This window comes from Camponotus floridanus, unplaced genomic scaffold, assembly GCF_003227725.1.
Source record: "Camponotus floridanus strain SB8 unplaced genomic scaffold, Cflo_v7.5 scaffold40, whole genome shotgun sequence".
NCBI classification, from domain to species: Eukaryota; Metazoa; Arthropoda; class Insecta; order Hymenoptera; family Formicidae; genus Camponotus; species Camponotus floridanus.
This window is the reverse complement of record NW_020229548.1, coordinates 648,999-665,979: the sequence shown is the minus strand read 5'-3', so window position 1 is coordinate 665,979 and position 16,981 is coordinate 648,999. Positions and strand designations below refer to the sequence as shown.

Genomic DNA, 16,981 nt, shown 5'->3' with positions numbered 1-16,981 from the left:
TTGCTTGAAGTTTCACGATACTAAATCACTTTTAAGTTATTTATTTAAAATAAGATTATAGACACATATACACAGAAAAAAAGGATATTCTTATTTTGAAAATATATTTAATTTTAATATGAAAATCTTGAAATGAGATTATATATTGCGTTAATTAAAGAAAAATATAATTGCTTGAATAATTGCTTACTTGAATGAAGCCATTTTATATAATTTAATCAAGAAATATATATTCTTATGATTTAAGATTTAATTTTCTTGAATGGAAAAAAAACAATGTCCGATAGAAAATCACATTTTTAAATCAAAGATTATAATTTTCTAAAAGTAGAATCAAATAATTATATATTCTTGAGGTGACAATTACAATATTAAAATAAGACTGTAATATTGTTGAAATTTAATATTACTAAATTCTTCTAAAAAGATATAAATTGTTGCGTATATATGAAACAATGAACGCGTTAGTTTAAGTATATAAGTTTTGATTTGATACTTATTTTTTTCTGTGTAATTAATATAAATCAATGCGCAGAACCCGTGTCCTCAATTATCTTTAAAAGTATACATATATTTGCATGTATCCAGTAAAAAAGATATGTTTAAAATCAGGGATGCGATCGAGAAAGTGAGAAATAAATTAAAACTTGAAATAGGGGTAAGACATAAATGACTTGATAAATTAATTAACATCATTCGCGAATAATTAGCGATGATAAAGCGATTAAATAGTGATAATTTCTGACAAAATGTGTCGATTTACGATCTCGACTGGGAAGAAAAGATCATGAAAATTCGGCGTCATCCAAACGATGGTGTTCGCGAGAACTTGTCACGTGCACGAGAATATTTCGCGGTGAAACTTATCGCGCACATTTATAATTTACATATCAAGTGCTAAATAGTGAACGACGTTTCATGGGATCGTTACTTTTTCTATCGTCTGCGTTCAATCGCTGTGGACCGATCGGATTAATTCAAGTGACACAGTCTCGATAGTTTCTCATTCAACGACGAGGCCGCTCTCACTTGTATTTATCCGGAATAATTCAAATATACGATGTGCAAGATTCAATAGAGTCTCAATCAACAAATCATTCGCTGACAATTATTGATGTTAATTCTTTTATTGAAATAGTTAATTCAGAAATCAATAACGATTCAGATATACAATAAAATCGGCAGGTAATTTTTTACTTTCTACAAAAGTGCCAAAAAATTTTTAAAAATTCTATAACAATTTGAGTAAAATTTTTCTATATTACTGATATAAAATATTGCATTTTATTCTTATAATTTTGTTATAAGCGATATTGATCAATCAAAAGGGAGCAATTCCCTTAAAGCTCCCTTTTTTTCTCTTTAAAAATAGAGAATAATTTTTACAGGACAAATTTTAAGCGGAAGTCTGCAAGCCGATACGCACATGTCGCGCAGGTGGGAACGGTAACGAATCGAATCGTGCGGAAGGCAAACGAGCGAACGACCGAGCGAGGCTCATTAGAGAGTGTTCGTACTCCATGGCCAGCGCGCCGTGACCGGCTTTCTCGTCTACTTCCAACATATTCTCATTCGCACGAGGGGGAAGGAAATGCCGGTACTGCCTACGAACTCTTGAGTCACAGGCAAGGTCGTCGTTTCCGACGAATGCGAGCGCGAGATGATGCCAGCCACGCGTTCACTCTTCGTTGAAAGATCACAAACCCCGTTAACCGCGTCTCTGAATTATTTATTAAAATTTTCAAATGGACATGCAGTTATTTGAATATTTCGTATTGTAAGAGCTGGTTAATGCGCATGAATTTATATGGAAACAACAAATTACCTTACAAAGTAAAAATATTAAATAGAAATATTAAATAGAATCTTAAAAATTATACAATATTATAGTTCTCGAAGAATTTAATTTTAAATTGAATTTATTATTTTTCTATTAATTTCTATTATTTGTATGCTGCGCAATAGAAAATTGATAGAAAAAATATATTTTCTTTTACTAGTTTGTATCTTAATTGGTACCAATTATAATCAGACATCTTAATTGTGTCCGACAAAATTTCACCGTAATTAGGATATCCGGATCCGTAATGTTTACCTATTGTCAATCATAATTAGATAGGTTGACTTCGTAATTAATATCGTTCCATACGAACATGGATAATATTTTGCGAAGTTTCCGCTCCATATAATGTTATGAAACAATTCATAGTCATAAAATTTAATTTTCGACAAAATATAATATATTTAATATATAATTAAGATATAAACGTAAGATACACGCAATATAATATTTTTGAAAAAATATTTATCATTTGTGATACACTTTTGAAAATATTTATTAAAAAATCTAAAATCTATAAAAATATATAAATGTAAAATATTCAAAATTTATTAATTAGATTTAATAATTTTGAATGAACTTGATGATAGTTCTTCAAAAGTTAATTATTTATTATTTATTTTCATGCTATAAAAATAGCTTTTTTAAATCTTTCCGTTTTCTATAAAACTTTAATTGAGTAATGCTTCTCTCTCTTTAAGTTTTTACTTCCCGCTTTACTTACGGTTTCGAGGAGTTTATATTAACTGTAAGATAAAAAGTTAAAAGGATGTAAATTATATAGTTATTTTCATAGCGGCGATTACGTATAAGCAAATGCGGAGAATGTTTCAATGCGAATGACTGGAACGATCAGGCAAATGCCACGAATACACTCTTGGAGAACCGTTCCTTCGGCAATTTGTCATAAAATTGAAATTGCAATCTCAACACGTAATCATTTTACGCGTAATCTTATACGTCTATATTCTAATTTAGCAATCATATTTTTTCCGAACGTTTTTTTTTCTAAATAAAGAAATTAATTAATAAAAAAATTGATCTTCCATAATACAAAATACTTTCGTAAAATTCTTTATATTCTTTATATTCTTTATATTCTTTATTTCTTTATATTCTTTATATTCTTCAGAAAAATATTCTTGATTTACTTCGATTTTGCATTTTTTTATTCTTTTATACATATATTTCATTTAATTTCTAGAAATTTTTTACTTTGAAAACTAATAAAAGGATATAAAAAAATTAATAAATAAATTACATAAGTTACAATTAAAATTTCGAAGTATTTAATATAGGTAATCGCAAAAATAAAAATTGATAAAGTCCGAATGGCACATTAATAAATCCACAGGAAGTGTCACCGTGCGATGTAAAAAATAAAGATTATCCGACTCTATTTTTAATCATCTTACACGCAGCGAGCAGATATAGTTAACTTTCGCCTATTATATCCATGAGACATTCTCAATATCGAATTATCGCAACGTTCGCTATATCAAGTCATGGTCTGATCATCACGTGCGACTGGCGGAGCCTCCGGTTCTTAGCCAGCTCTTTCATGTCCCACCGACTCTCGAGCATCGCCAATAATCGCGCGCCGTAGCCATTATGCATGTCATTACCGATAATTTACTGCGTTTTCACCACGAGCGGCGACTCGTCGCTTGTGCATACCGCTCGTAAAAGCTCTCGGAATTACTGACGCAAATAATAATTGCATTCTGCGGCGATTTGTCCGCGACGATGAGCGATTAAAGAGAATTCGATCGATGATTCCTCCGATTTCCTCGCGTCGACTTTCGCCTGATTGAAGATTAATGTCACCGTCAATCGAACGATCGGGAAATCGCGATTGAGAGTTGTATCTATACAAGGTGTTTCTTAATAAGTGCGAAAAAATTCAGAAGATGATTCTTTGTCGAAAATTAAGGGAAGTTTTTCACATAAACATTAAAAAGTTCTAATAAAAAATTGAATATCGGTTGCTAGTTTCATCCCCTTATAACAATAGGGAGGTTGAAAAAAATATTAATAAATTACCTTTTCACTGGTAGAAAATATCCACCTAATTTCACTTCTTTAGCTTGTTTCAAATTTGAGAAAAAAATAAAAATCTAATTTTTACCCCCATTTTTGAAGTGTAAGTCCACAGGCAGGGATAAAGGAGACATGTTTATATGAAAAATCTCCTTTAATTTTCGATAAAGAATCATCTCCTAAAATTTTTCGCATTTATTAAAAAACACTCTGTATATGTAGGAAATGAAAGTGTCGCGTAAGTTTCTTCATAGTTATTGATTTTCTATTGAATTTCAAATGGACTCTTACTTTACTAAATAAGGGGGGAGCCAAACTATTTTTAAGCATTCAACAAATCTACATTAAGCTAGTTTATTCAACAAAATAAAATATGAAAGTTTATATCAAATTAAATTTAATTAGACACCGAATGTCCAAAGAGTCATGAAATTTAACACGTAACAGATCGAAATAGTTTTTGTTCACAGATATAGATCAGTCCCACTTTCGTAAAAATGATGATTACTGTCTTTTTTCCATTGAATAGCCGAGTGAGATAAGAGCCGTGAAAAATATTAATAAATAACCTTTTCTGGTAAAAAATATCCATCTAATTTCACTTCTTTAGCTTGATCCAAATTTGAGAAAAAAAATAAAAACCTAATTTTTACCCCCATTTTTGGAGTGTACTCCACAGGGAGGGATAAAGGAATATATGTTTATATGAAAAACCTCCTTTAATTTTCGATAAAGAATCATCTAAAATTTTTCGCACTTATTAAAAAACACCCTGTATATGTAGGAAATGAAAGTGTCGCGTAAGTTTCCTCATAGTTATTGATTTTCTAATGAATTTCAAATGGATTCTTACTTTATTATCCCTTACTAAATAAAGGGGGGCCAAACTATTTTTAGGCATTCAACAAATCTACATTAAGCTAGTTTATTCAACAAAATAAAATATGAAAGTTTATATCAAATTAAATTTAATTGGACACCGAATGTCCAAACAGTCATGAGATTTGACACGTAACAGATCGAAATAGTTTTTGTTCACAGATATAGACCAGTCCCACTTTCGTAAAAATCATGATTACTGTCTTTTTTCCATTGAATAGCCGAGTGAGATGAGAGCCGTGATTGAACGCGTAACGAGCGGTGATTTCGACGAGAGGCCGAGCGAAGGGAAGTTCTACTATCGAGCCTGCAGGCGATTCGCGTCAAAAGGATTTAAAAGCCAGCGGGGAGGATGAGGACTCGTGTAGGTGGAATGAAAGGCGGAGAACAAACGAGAGGAAGTTCCTTCTCGGTCGCTTTAGGAACGTCGTAAGACTCGTTTCGCTTAAGCCTCCTCTCGCGAGGGCCTCAATTCGAGAAGGAGGCATCACGTTTTCCAGCAACAGCGACAGTTTTGCAACGGACGTCGATTACGCGATGGTGCAATTGACTCGAGACGATCCCGAGACGTACACGCGATAAGCGACATCGACGGAATGTGCGCTTTAGATGCACCTTATGCAGTATTCATGCGTGCACCGCGTTTAATGGGCGAAGATAAGAAGTAGTAGACCGACTAGACCGTTCGTTCCAATCTCGGAACTGTGTCCTTCGATGTGACTTCGTATTATAAGTCGATACACCGGCCAATCAACAGGCTCTTGCCGCTTCATGCGATTTTCGTGCTTTACATGCATAAAGTTCTCTATTTCTATCGAATTAATTACTCGTACATTTTTTTTTATCAAGTTATATATAATAAATAGTTTTTGGCAAGTAAATCTTTAAGTATGCGAATAAACAAATAAATGTTATCCTTTATACAATTTCAAGAATGCATTTATATAAGTTCAAATTCAAAATTAATTATCAAAATATCAAGAGACATGTGTTAAAAATTTAAGGATTGCAAATTATATATCTTCTTTTTCCCGTTTTTTTTCTCTAGGAAAATCAAATAACAATCTAAAAAATGTCATCACCATAAATTATTTTTCGATTACATATTTAATCATTAAAAATTAAAATAATTAAATTTAATACACACTTGCATAAATAACAAAATACATATGTTCGACACAGAGAAATAACATGATATTTCTAATGCATATAGTGTTCTTAAAGCCAAAATTATATTTGGCAATGTTGAGATATTGTAACATAATCTACGAATTAATCTGAACAAAATTGTTGACATAATATGTTTAAACTATTATGCACCACGTAAACTTGGCTCGATTCTTGGCTGGAAAGATTCGAGCTTGGACTTCTTTTGATTCGCGCATTCTAATTCGTCGCGACACACGGAGACACAACTATGTACATGGACGCTCGATGCAGTTTAAAAATAGATTCATTGCATCTTCTGCTTGATCTTTACCATCTATCTCGTAAGCTATTTTTTTCACACGTTACGTTCGTGTTAATTTCTTACAATTTAGTATAAATATAATTTCAAAGCAATAAATAATCAAAATAATGTAATTCTAATTAAAAACTAGACAAAAGTTTAAAATTAGTAATTGTTAATCATCGTTATTTAATTATTTATATATTATATTTGAAAAAAGAGAAGCTTTATTAATCGTAAAATACAACATTTACCATCTTTTATCGCGGCTTATCAGCAACCTTGACTATCTTGGCGATCGTTAAAATATATATGATTTGCCAGTGACTATTCATAACTCGTTTTTCTTTTATTGCTCGAATTTTGCAGTTAAAAAGCCACATATGAGAATATAAATAATATATTTTTTTATTAATTATTATTAATTTTTTTAAGATACATTAGTATATTTTATATCTCAAATAAATTTCTATTGTTGCAATACGATTTCAATATAATTATTTTTTAATATGACTAATACATTGTATTTAATACTAATATTTTAATAGTACTTAAATATGATTCTAAAAATTCAAGGCGCGTAATTAATCAATTATATGTAAAAAAATTTCAGGCTTTAGGTTTCTAATACTTGATCAGTGAAAATAAGAAATTATTTATTTTATTTACCTACAACAATTCTCGTGGGAACAGTAATAACAATTACTTGTTATAAGATTTTTGACATTACGCCAAATTCTGTGAAATTTCATAAGTTGTGGAAATATAATCAGAAAAATTTAGTAGAAAATCGAAGCATAAAATAGCAGTTTAATCGATTTATTTGAATATGAAGATATGTTTTGTATGTTTCTAATGTTCATTAAAGAGAGAATATAAGATATAACATAAGTTGTTGAGAGAGAGAATATATATAAATAATCATTACATACGAAACATGTCGTCATATGTAATATTTTAAAATAAATCATTTACTAAGATTTCATTAAAAGCTCATTAAAAAAAGATCATTAAAATAAATGATTTACTAAGATTTGCAATATATATTTCGATAAATCTTTTTCAAATTTATCTTGTCTAAAAATGTATTTTATTTCCCGATGAAATATATACTTTATTTCAAGCTTATAATCTTTCATATATAACTTTTTTATTTTTCATGAAAATCTATTAAAGTGTAATCTTGGCGATGATGTTACTTCAGATTTTTTAAAATTTTAGATTTCACTGAAACAGATTTTGCAAGCAAATTTTTTCTTAATTTATAATTAAAGCATGTAATCTTATGCTTGACTAGAAAATTGAAGTACTTGCTCGAAACTCTTGGCACGGTAATTGATTTATCATGCCAAGAATGCACGAATCTGAATCTCCCATCCCAGTAATCTTACATCAACTGTTTTTGAATTTTTTCAAGGTGTGTGTTTCAATTTTATTATAATTATAATAATTTATTTTTTCATAATGCTTATGCATTTTGCTCATGCAAAATTCTCATAACGCCTGTATTTCTTTACAGATTTCTTGTTATTAAATCATGAAAGAGTTTAATCATAAATTTAATAAGTTAAAATAAGAAAAAGACAAAATTACAAAAACACATACATTTTTCAATACATTTTCTATGTAATTAAATTTAAATTATCACATTTAAATATTAAACGTTATATTATATTACTTGAATGAGCTTTTGGTTTTATATTTTATAAATTAATTGAATAATTAACACCTAATACAAAAACAGTAGATTTTGACAAACAAGATGATATCGAACTTTATCCTTTTTCAATTTGAAATTGTTAAATATTCTTCAAAATCTATACATGCCTTGTATAAATAGAACAAGTACATCAGCAAAATGTAACAATCTCCATATAGTCAAAATATATTTTTAATTTTCATACTTTTAACCATATTTAGAAAATTGCAAATAAAAGTTGCCTTTATCGTCGGTATATTTGACGGCAGAAACAGAATATCGTCGATCTCATTCGCGATAATATCGAGAATACCATCGGTTTATTTTTAAACGAGTCTTGCTAATGCGCTTAAGTAGAGGCGCGCTATTCATCGTCTGACGAAACAGAGAAATATTATCCTTAGTAATTAACAAGCAGAAAAAAAAAAGAAATTATTCTACGTTATTGGAATGCTGCAAAACTAAGATCTTTTTCTCGCGAAAAAGAAAGAAATCATTCGCTTACTAAATCAAATTTAATTTAATTTAATTTAATTTAATTTAATTTAATTTCATATTGACTTTCACCGAGAACGCAGAATACTTGGTAAGAATACAGTGTAAGAAAAGTTATTTGCAAGGAGAAGTATTCTGCGATGTTTTGCGCACCGCTGCGCCGGAGGAATCACCGCAGTCACTACGTGCTCAATTTCCTGTTGACCTATTTATAACGCGTCGGAGAAGCCGCGGCATACTTTTCAAGGTCCCGGACTGCTCGACTGATTTCTGATGAACAGGTAGTTCAAGGAGTCGCGCATCTCCCGTAATCGCGGACCTGCGAATGCGCAAAATTGCAGATCGCATGAAAGGAATATCGGGAAACTAGGGCAGCTTTCCGGCCACTTTTGCCGACCACCGTCGCGCGTGGTATAGATAGATCGATAGAGAGACACGTGCATATAAATCTCTCCTCTGCAAAATGCGGCATCACGCGCTCGACACGGCAAATTTCGATCGATTCCCGCAAAATTGCTACACGATACTATCTCGAATCGGCACGAGCCGAGTCCCTATTACATTCAAAACACGCAAGAGCGATATGATTTGTTTATTTCGTGCTTTACAAGGCTGCTTATTTAATCCTAATTGGTGTATATAATATATTGTTGTGTCTATTTATATTTATTTCGTTTTATATTCGAGAAATATTTCTTTCCTTCCCTTTTTATAAAGATATATAATTTTTATGGATTTGACGCCGAAATATTTCTGCAACAAATGTTGTCTCCTAATTCTCTTCTCCTTGTGAAATCCTAATAAATATTTAAATAATTGAGATATCTATCTTTTCACAATTTTACATCAATTACTTAAAAAAATATATATTTTTTACTTTAGCGTTAGATTAATTAAATGAAATTTGTTAGATGAAATTATATATATAAATTTTGAGCTCTAAAATCACGCTCAAGAAAAATAAAGTCAAGGATAAGATCCTTCGATAATTACGTGCTCCTGCTGTGAACAAAATGAACAAAATGAATAAAACAATGATTTACGTAAGCTGCCGTGACACTATTCTGAAGTCGCAACATCTTCTGCATTCACAAACGAAAATGCGTACAATACGTGACCATGAAATTTGACAGAAAAGTGCATTATGATAGGGAGATATTGCATTGCATCCAAAGAAGTTATACTTTTCATATTTTTTCAACTATGAACAAGTTTTTTTATTATCTAGCATTGCAATTTAGAGCCTGTTGATGAGAAACGTTTTCTATAATATATTTTACTTTTCACGATTAATATTCAATAGAATTTCACGCTTTCGGGACAAAATGGATCTTTCCTTTTTGGTCGCGATTTTATCAAGTATTTTATTAACATTCTTTCACCTCAATATTCACGTAGTAAATACTTGTATTATCTTTATCTTATGTTAATTCTGTATTGCATTAATTATCCATCGCTCGTATAATTTAGAATCGGTGAATAATGGATTGGAAAACATCCTCTTCCGCGATTTTCTTTCGTTTCGCAAGTAATCAACATCATATAATGACTTAAGAATCAAAGAAAACGCGAATTCTAATGAATGTGTGGAGAATTAATATAGTAAAGGTCTCTCTGGAAAGCCGTATGTGGCAAAAAAATGTTCCTAATCACTCATTATCGGCGAGTAACGGCGCGATTACGAGAATTAATTTCACGAAACTATGCGTTTGCGTGATAGCGAGCGTATCTAATCTCTGTCGAGATATCAATCTGCTAAGATAGCATATTTCATAAAACGAGATACGTCCGGAGAACGTCCGTTTCAAATAAGCGATTGTTGTTTAGGAACAATAGCGGGAATTAAGAGGAAGCGCGTGCCATCCGGGAAAAAGTTTCTAATGAATTGCTAATGAATTCAAAAATATTTTTCGAAACATCTAATAGCGCATTTTCAATTTTTATTTATATCTTTCTAATGAAATAAAAATGGCACGTTTCGACTAAATGATTATTTTAATAAATTTTTTAATAACATGCTTATTAAATACGAAAAAATCTAAGTTGCACAATATTTTGAATTTTATATCAATTGAATTATGCAAATATTAATAGATAATTATATTTAGTTAATTATTTTAGATAATTATATTTAGATAATTATTTTAGATAAAATATAGCTCATATTTTTGCATGATAGTGGTATAGCGTTGTTTATTATAAATTAAATAAGTTTTTAAACTAAATGTTTGGATTTCGATAAGTGTAAATATAATTATTTCACTTACACATTAAAAGAAAAAATTATTATTTATACTATACACAAAAGTACTAATAAAACATTTGTAATTTAAAGCAAAATTTAATGCGATAGAAATTCAAAATGGAACGCGTCCCTTACATATGCGCATAATGCCTCTGTATAATGTAATATACTCTATACAAGCTTCACAAGCATATATCGTGCGTTTCATATCTATTGCATTAAATAAATTTTACATTAAGTTGCAGAAATATTTCAACGATATTCTAATGTAAATTTCTTAATATTTATTCCGCATCATGTCAATCGTTCATTTTTGTTTCAATATATTTTCTTATTGCATATATTTTGTCTCGATAGGTGTGAATATGATTATTTCACTTACACATTAAAAGAAAAAATTATTATTTATACTATACACAAAAGTACTAATAAAACATTTGTAATTTAAAGCAAAATTTAATAGAAACTCAAAATGGAACGCGTCCTTTACATATGCGTAATGCCTCTGTATAATGTAATATACTCTATACAAGCTTCACAAGCGTATATCGTGCGTTTCATATCTATCGCATTAAATAAATTTTACATTAAGTCGCAGAAATATTTCAACGATATTTTAATGTAAATTTCTTAATATTTATTCCGCATCATGTCAATCGTTCATTTTTGTTTCCATATATTTTCTTATCGCGTATATTTTGTTTAATTAACTACCGTCTTACCTTGTAAACCTCGGAGAAGAAGCCCGCGCCAATTTTCTCCATGTAAAAGTCGTCCAGACGATTTAACGAGGCGACGGCGTGCCTGAGCGCCTGACAGGATGCCCCGGTGCGTCTCTTGGAGCTCGTATCCTGAAACGTCTCGCCCGAACATATTGTCAATCCATGTATCGCGCTCTCCGTCATCTCCGTGGGTCGCCAAGACAGATCGCGACACTTCTCCTTGTAGTTCCTCAAGGACGTGGACGACTGCAGCTCCGTGGGGAGATCCTGCGGCGCACAGGCCACGCAATTCTGCAACGCATCGCTGCTGACCTTCCTAGACGTCCAATCCTTGGCCGGCGTCGAGGTGACGAAGTCACTGACGCAGGAGTCGTCTTCGCAGGTTGCGGTGGTGATCGTAGAATCGCCGGCGCCATCTTTTACGTCGACTATCCTCGGCGCCGGCTTTTGATGCACATACAACAACTCGCTTACAGTCGACACGTTAGATGCACTGTTTGAGGAATAACTCGCGGATGTGTCCACCAGGAGATCCTCGTTAGATTTCTTTTCGCCTGGTGGTTGGTTCATCATTTCGGAAGACGTCCCGGAGGGTAACTTGGCCTGAAAGCATTTGGATTGCTGCTCGTTGTACGTCGTTCTGTCGCCAGCTGTCTGCTGCTCTTTGCCGCTCGAAGGCTCTCGACCAATGGCAACAATCTTCTTCACAGTTTTTGTACAGTCTCTTGTACACGACTCGACATTGAGACTACCAGTCGAGGCGGATTGCGGTCTCCGCGATCTACCGGCCTTTCGGATTTCCTTCAGGAAATTCGCACAGTTCTGACTGGAGGTGCACTTTTGCATCGCATTGGCGTGATTCCTGCCAATCTGTGACGCTGCTTCCTTGGGCGAACACTTGGCCGAGGTCTTGGAACAAGCGGTGACGCAGATCATCGTTGTCGTCGGGTCGGTCCTGCAGGATCTAGGAAGCTCTGTGACGGGTGAGGTGTCCGTGAACGGTTGGAGAGAATTGCAAGGAGCTTCGGAGACAACCGCGACAGAGTCGTCGGTGTTGTCCTTCGTCGGTCGCCAGAATCTCGCTTTATCATCGACACCCAACGTCGACGTCTCCTCCGTCGAGAAGCACGGCAAACACGACGCCGTGCTCGTCGTTGTCATCGTCGTCGTCAGTCTGACGCACGGTTTAGCTGACGTCTGACCGCCGTTATTATTAGGCGGACCCGGCGTGTTCGACGGCGGCACCTTCCCGAACATCTTCGCCGTTATTGCGACGAGACGGTCGCGCAAGCTGACGCGAAACGGCAGCAGCAGCGGCGGCCCTGCGTGCGACGCATCACACGCAGCCGGCTCGAAGATGTGCCCCTCGATCTCGGTCGTCACGGCGTCGTCCTGCCGTATCCGAGTGATGAGAAAAATTCTAGACTGTCGATGGCCGCAAACGAAGACACCAGGATGCTTCGAGCGTGTTCAGATGATAGAAGCAAGGTGCACAGATGATCAAGATTAACGTGATATGAAGTCAACAAATCGAGATCTCTAGTCAAGAGACATCCTCGAGGAACTCGATGTCGTAGCGGCAGAAGAATCGCACCTTCTTTATTTTCTTGTGTACTTCAAACGAAGTTTGAGGAAGTCGAGAGTCCTTTTCTTGGCCGATTAAGGACGTGGAAATCCGCGGAAGACATAGAGGGTTTTCGGTGTAAGACGATGAAATATACTTTCTGGTACAACGTGGAAGACTTCGTCCTCGACGAAGATACTGGAAGGCGAAGGAAGCGAAGACGAAAGCGCAAGTTCGCGATCGATGCAAGTTTGTATCCTTTTTGGCAGTGGCGTCACACGTTGAAATCACAGTCGGTCGATCACGGATGAACGTTATCCTCGAAGAGACGTGCAATGCGATCCAGGATAACGTCACGGATTCGAAGCGAAGCGTAGGAAGACCGCGGCACCAGAACTTGGCACGGCTCCTCTCTCCTCGTCGTCGGCGGACGACTTCTCGCGGGCTGATTCAGATCTTCCTGAAATAAAGTTGCATGCGATCGGTGATTGACGAGCGTCGAAAACTCTGGCGAACACTGACGTTTTAAGAAAGATGCGTACGCAAGGTTTAATATACGCATCTATGACAACTAGAAGTCATGCTTGCTTATTTTTTTCAATATTTTGTAGAACTTCTCATGATGTTCTTTTTACACAAGTCGAGTTTTAAGGTCAACTTTTTTTTTTAAAAAGGTTAACAGTTTGAATTTTTAAATTAAGATGTATAATAAATTATAAATCACTGAAGTTTCTCCTCCATTCGTGTGGCAAATAATCATATTTTCACACGCAATAAACATCATGCAGATTGATTGATCATAGATTGACATCGACATTTTCCTATTTTTTCTCGCATCTGACATTTATTGAAGAACGTAACAAGTAACGGGAATAATAAATTATAAATTGCTATTAACAAGAATATTGTAATATTTCACAATAATACTAAATAGCACACGTCAATTTCTCGCAAAGTAAATATTTTATTGCCTAGTATTTTCAATAAAATAATTAATAATTTTATAAATTCGACATTGAACAAAATGAAATTATCTTTTAGAGATTTTTTTTATCTTGTAAATCTTGCAATTAGTTATTATATATCTTGAAATTTTAATTAACATTGCATGAAAATTACGAGTTTTTGTAAAAAAAAGAGCAATTATAATCGGATGAGACAAAATTAAACTGCCATTTATTGTTAATTACCGTTGATTACTTTGTTGTTTACTTGTTTCGTAATTTCATAATTGCTCTATGCATCGTTTTTATTGCATGATTTAAATTTTATCCACGTTACAATGATTATATTGTCACGAATATGATGTTGATTTAAATGAGAGCATAACATTGAAGTTAATTTTATAACATTTTGTTATACAAATTTACACTAACTTAAAATGTATTATGTCCCGTCAGCAATTTTTATATTTTATTTATATATTCGTTATACAATATTGATTTAAGATAATTGAAATTCACAACAATAACATAAAACATGAAATATTATTACAATTGCATTTATATGATATGTAATGATGTAATATGTGTATGAAATTTTGTAGCTAATTTGAAATCTTCCTCAACAAAAATGATTACATATTAATGAATTTTGTATAATTAAAAGTGATAATAAAATAATTTGAAATATCAGAAATGAAGGTTTAAAAAAGCAAAGAAATATATTTTTTCAATTAATTTTAACTAAATTTTATATTAATAATTTTAATTTAATATCTAAATTAAGAAGATGTAAATAATATAAATAGTTGTAATAAGCGCTCCATTTATCAAAAAATTATCGAAATGTCAAGAGATGTCAACAATGATGCGATAAAAAATCCTCTGTTTTATTTCTCGAAGAAGTTAATTTGTCAGAAATCTAAAATATAATAACATGTAAATAATATAAAAAGTTGTAATAAGCGCTCGATTTGTCAAAAAATCATCGAAATGTCAAGAGATATCAACAATGATGCGATAAAAAAATCCTCTGTTTTATTTCTCGAGGAAGTTAATTTGTCAGAAATCTAAAATAATACGTAAATAATATAAAAAATAATATATAAATAATATAAAAAGTAACACGTAAATAATATAAAAAGTTGTAATAAGCGCTCGATTTATCAAAAAATCATCGAAATGTCGAGAGATGTCAACAATGATGAGATAAAAAAATCCTCTGTTTCATTTCTCGAGGAAGTGAATTTGTCAGAAATCTCTCACTTTTCCAACGAATTCAAAACTACTGTTAACGTTTCGTTTAATTTAGAGGAGAAGAATCGATCTAAACAAGGTAATATTGAAGGCGCAAATTAATCAAAGAATCAGAGGGACTCACGAATCAAATGGTACTTACGGTGCATCGGATATCGGACGTTGCAACACTTGGTGTCGTCACGTCCGAGGAAGCTTGCGCGGGGTGTTCCAGGGGGTTGAGACGAAAACACCAGTCAGAAAAGTCTTGCCATACGGTCGCCGACAGCTCTTTCGCGCGGAAAGCGTCACTTTGTACCGTCCGCGCTCGTGACGTCCGGATGCTTTTAGAATGACCTTGAACCACGTGAGGAAGAATTCGGGACCCGCGGCCCCGCAGCGACTCTTGTTTCTCGTCTATCGGATCGACTATCGACAAACCGAAAAGAAAAAGAAAGGGAAAAAAACAAACGGTCGTCTCTCTTCACTCGCGCGCGCTGTTACTCGACGTGTTTATCATCTCTCGGCGAGGAAGCCCGGCGACGACGCCGTTGCATCAGCGGCGTCTCATCTCGCGCTCGCGAAAAGACAGGACAGATATAGATATACAAAGAGAGAGACGACAGATCGACGCACCGATTTTCGGACGAGTCGTTGACACTCGTCGCGGTCGATGCTTCGGGTAAACAGACGGACGGACGGACGGACGGGGGAGAGAAATAAAAGGGGAGAAACGGGAGAAAAGTTTGTAAGAGAGAGAGAGAGAGAGGGGGAGAAGGGCAGAAGAGAGAAGGGTAGCACACACCACTATGTACGAAATCCAGTCGCTCGCTTTTAAATCGCCGCTGGCGCGAATCAGCCGCGACACGACACGACACGGCACATCGCGCACTCGCGTCACACTCAGACTGTCACCGGTCTCGTTTCACCCGAACTACCGCGACTACCTCGAACGCTATCCGACGTCGTAAACGCAACCGCTCCCGACAGGTACTCGCACACTCACTGACAACACCAGACGGCGGCCATTACGGGAATGAGTCGCCGTGACGGACGCGCAAGCGCCACCGCTCGACGGTAGCCCGAATCGCTCGTCCCCCCCTCCACCGCACCGCGCCGCTTATCCCCTCGCCGTCGATTCGACCCCCATCCGTTCGAGCCATCGTTCGCGGAGGGAAAATACGCGCCAATTTCGAACGTTCGTTTTAAACACTCGGTAAAGGAATAACAATGTTTTCATGATTCAGTCAGTTTTCATAATTAGTTTTTATAAATGTGAAAAAAGGAATTTTATCCGCAAAATTGAATCCATTTATCCGGTTTCAAATACATGTATTTATTTGCGAATATATATTCAGATTAGAACCGTGGAAGAATTCGAAGCAATTTAAATATTGAAATAATGTATTAAAAATAAAACATTTTCTATTCAATATTCGTGTTTAATCATTTACTTCAATCGAAGTTTCGAATATTTGAAATTTAAATACGAACTAAATATGGAAGATATATATCAGTTTTTTAATTTTCATCAATTTTATTATTATTATTGTCCGTTTTAAATTTTACTCAAACAAATAACATAACTTTCTCTTTTTTATTTCTGACATTGCATATTTCCCAACATACATTTTCTATTTTTATTATCCTTTATTAATTATTAGTCTTCTATATTAATTCAATTATATATATATATATATATATATATATATATATATATATATATATAATCATAAGTCAGAAATAAAAATGAGAAAATTATATTATTTGTTCGAATAAAATATAACGAAACGGTAACGATAATATTACAGAACGATACAATGTGTGGGAAACGAGATTAGAGAAATCCGTATTATATTCTCTCCCTCGC

General features: G+C 33.8%; 1 protein-coding gene across 3 annotated transcripts in view; it reads right to left on the bottom strand.

The window, feature by feature from the left end:
• The window catches only part of LOC105254113 (probable serine/threonine-protein kinase roco5), a 32,245-nt gene extending 16,082 nt beyond the window's left edge, over nucleotides 1–16,163 (bottom strand). For all 3 annotated transcript variants that reach the window (XR_889426.3, XR_889427.3, XM_011262611.3), the window contains exons 1-2: nucleotides 15,275–16,163; nucleotides 11,371–13,394 (exon numbers count right to left, since the gene is read on the bottom strand). Coding sequence is in view for 1 of the 3 variants with exons in the window: in XM_011262611.3 (XP_011260913.1) it covers nucleotides 11,371–12,627 (1,257 nt within the window). In the remaining 2 variants the exon portion in view is untranslated. The remainder of the gene's footprint in view (nucleotides 1–11,370; nucleotides 13,395–15,274) is intronic.
• Nucleotides 16,164–16,981: the final 818 nt, after the last annotated feature.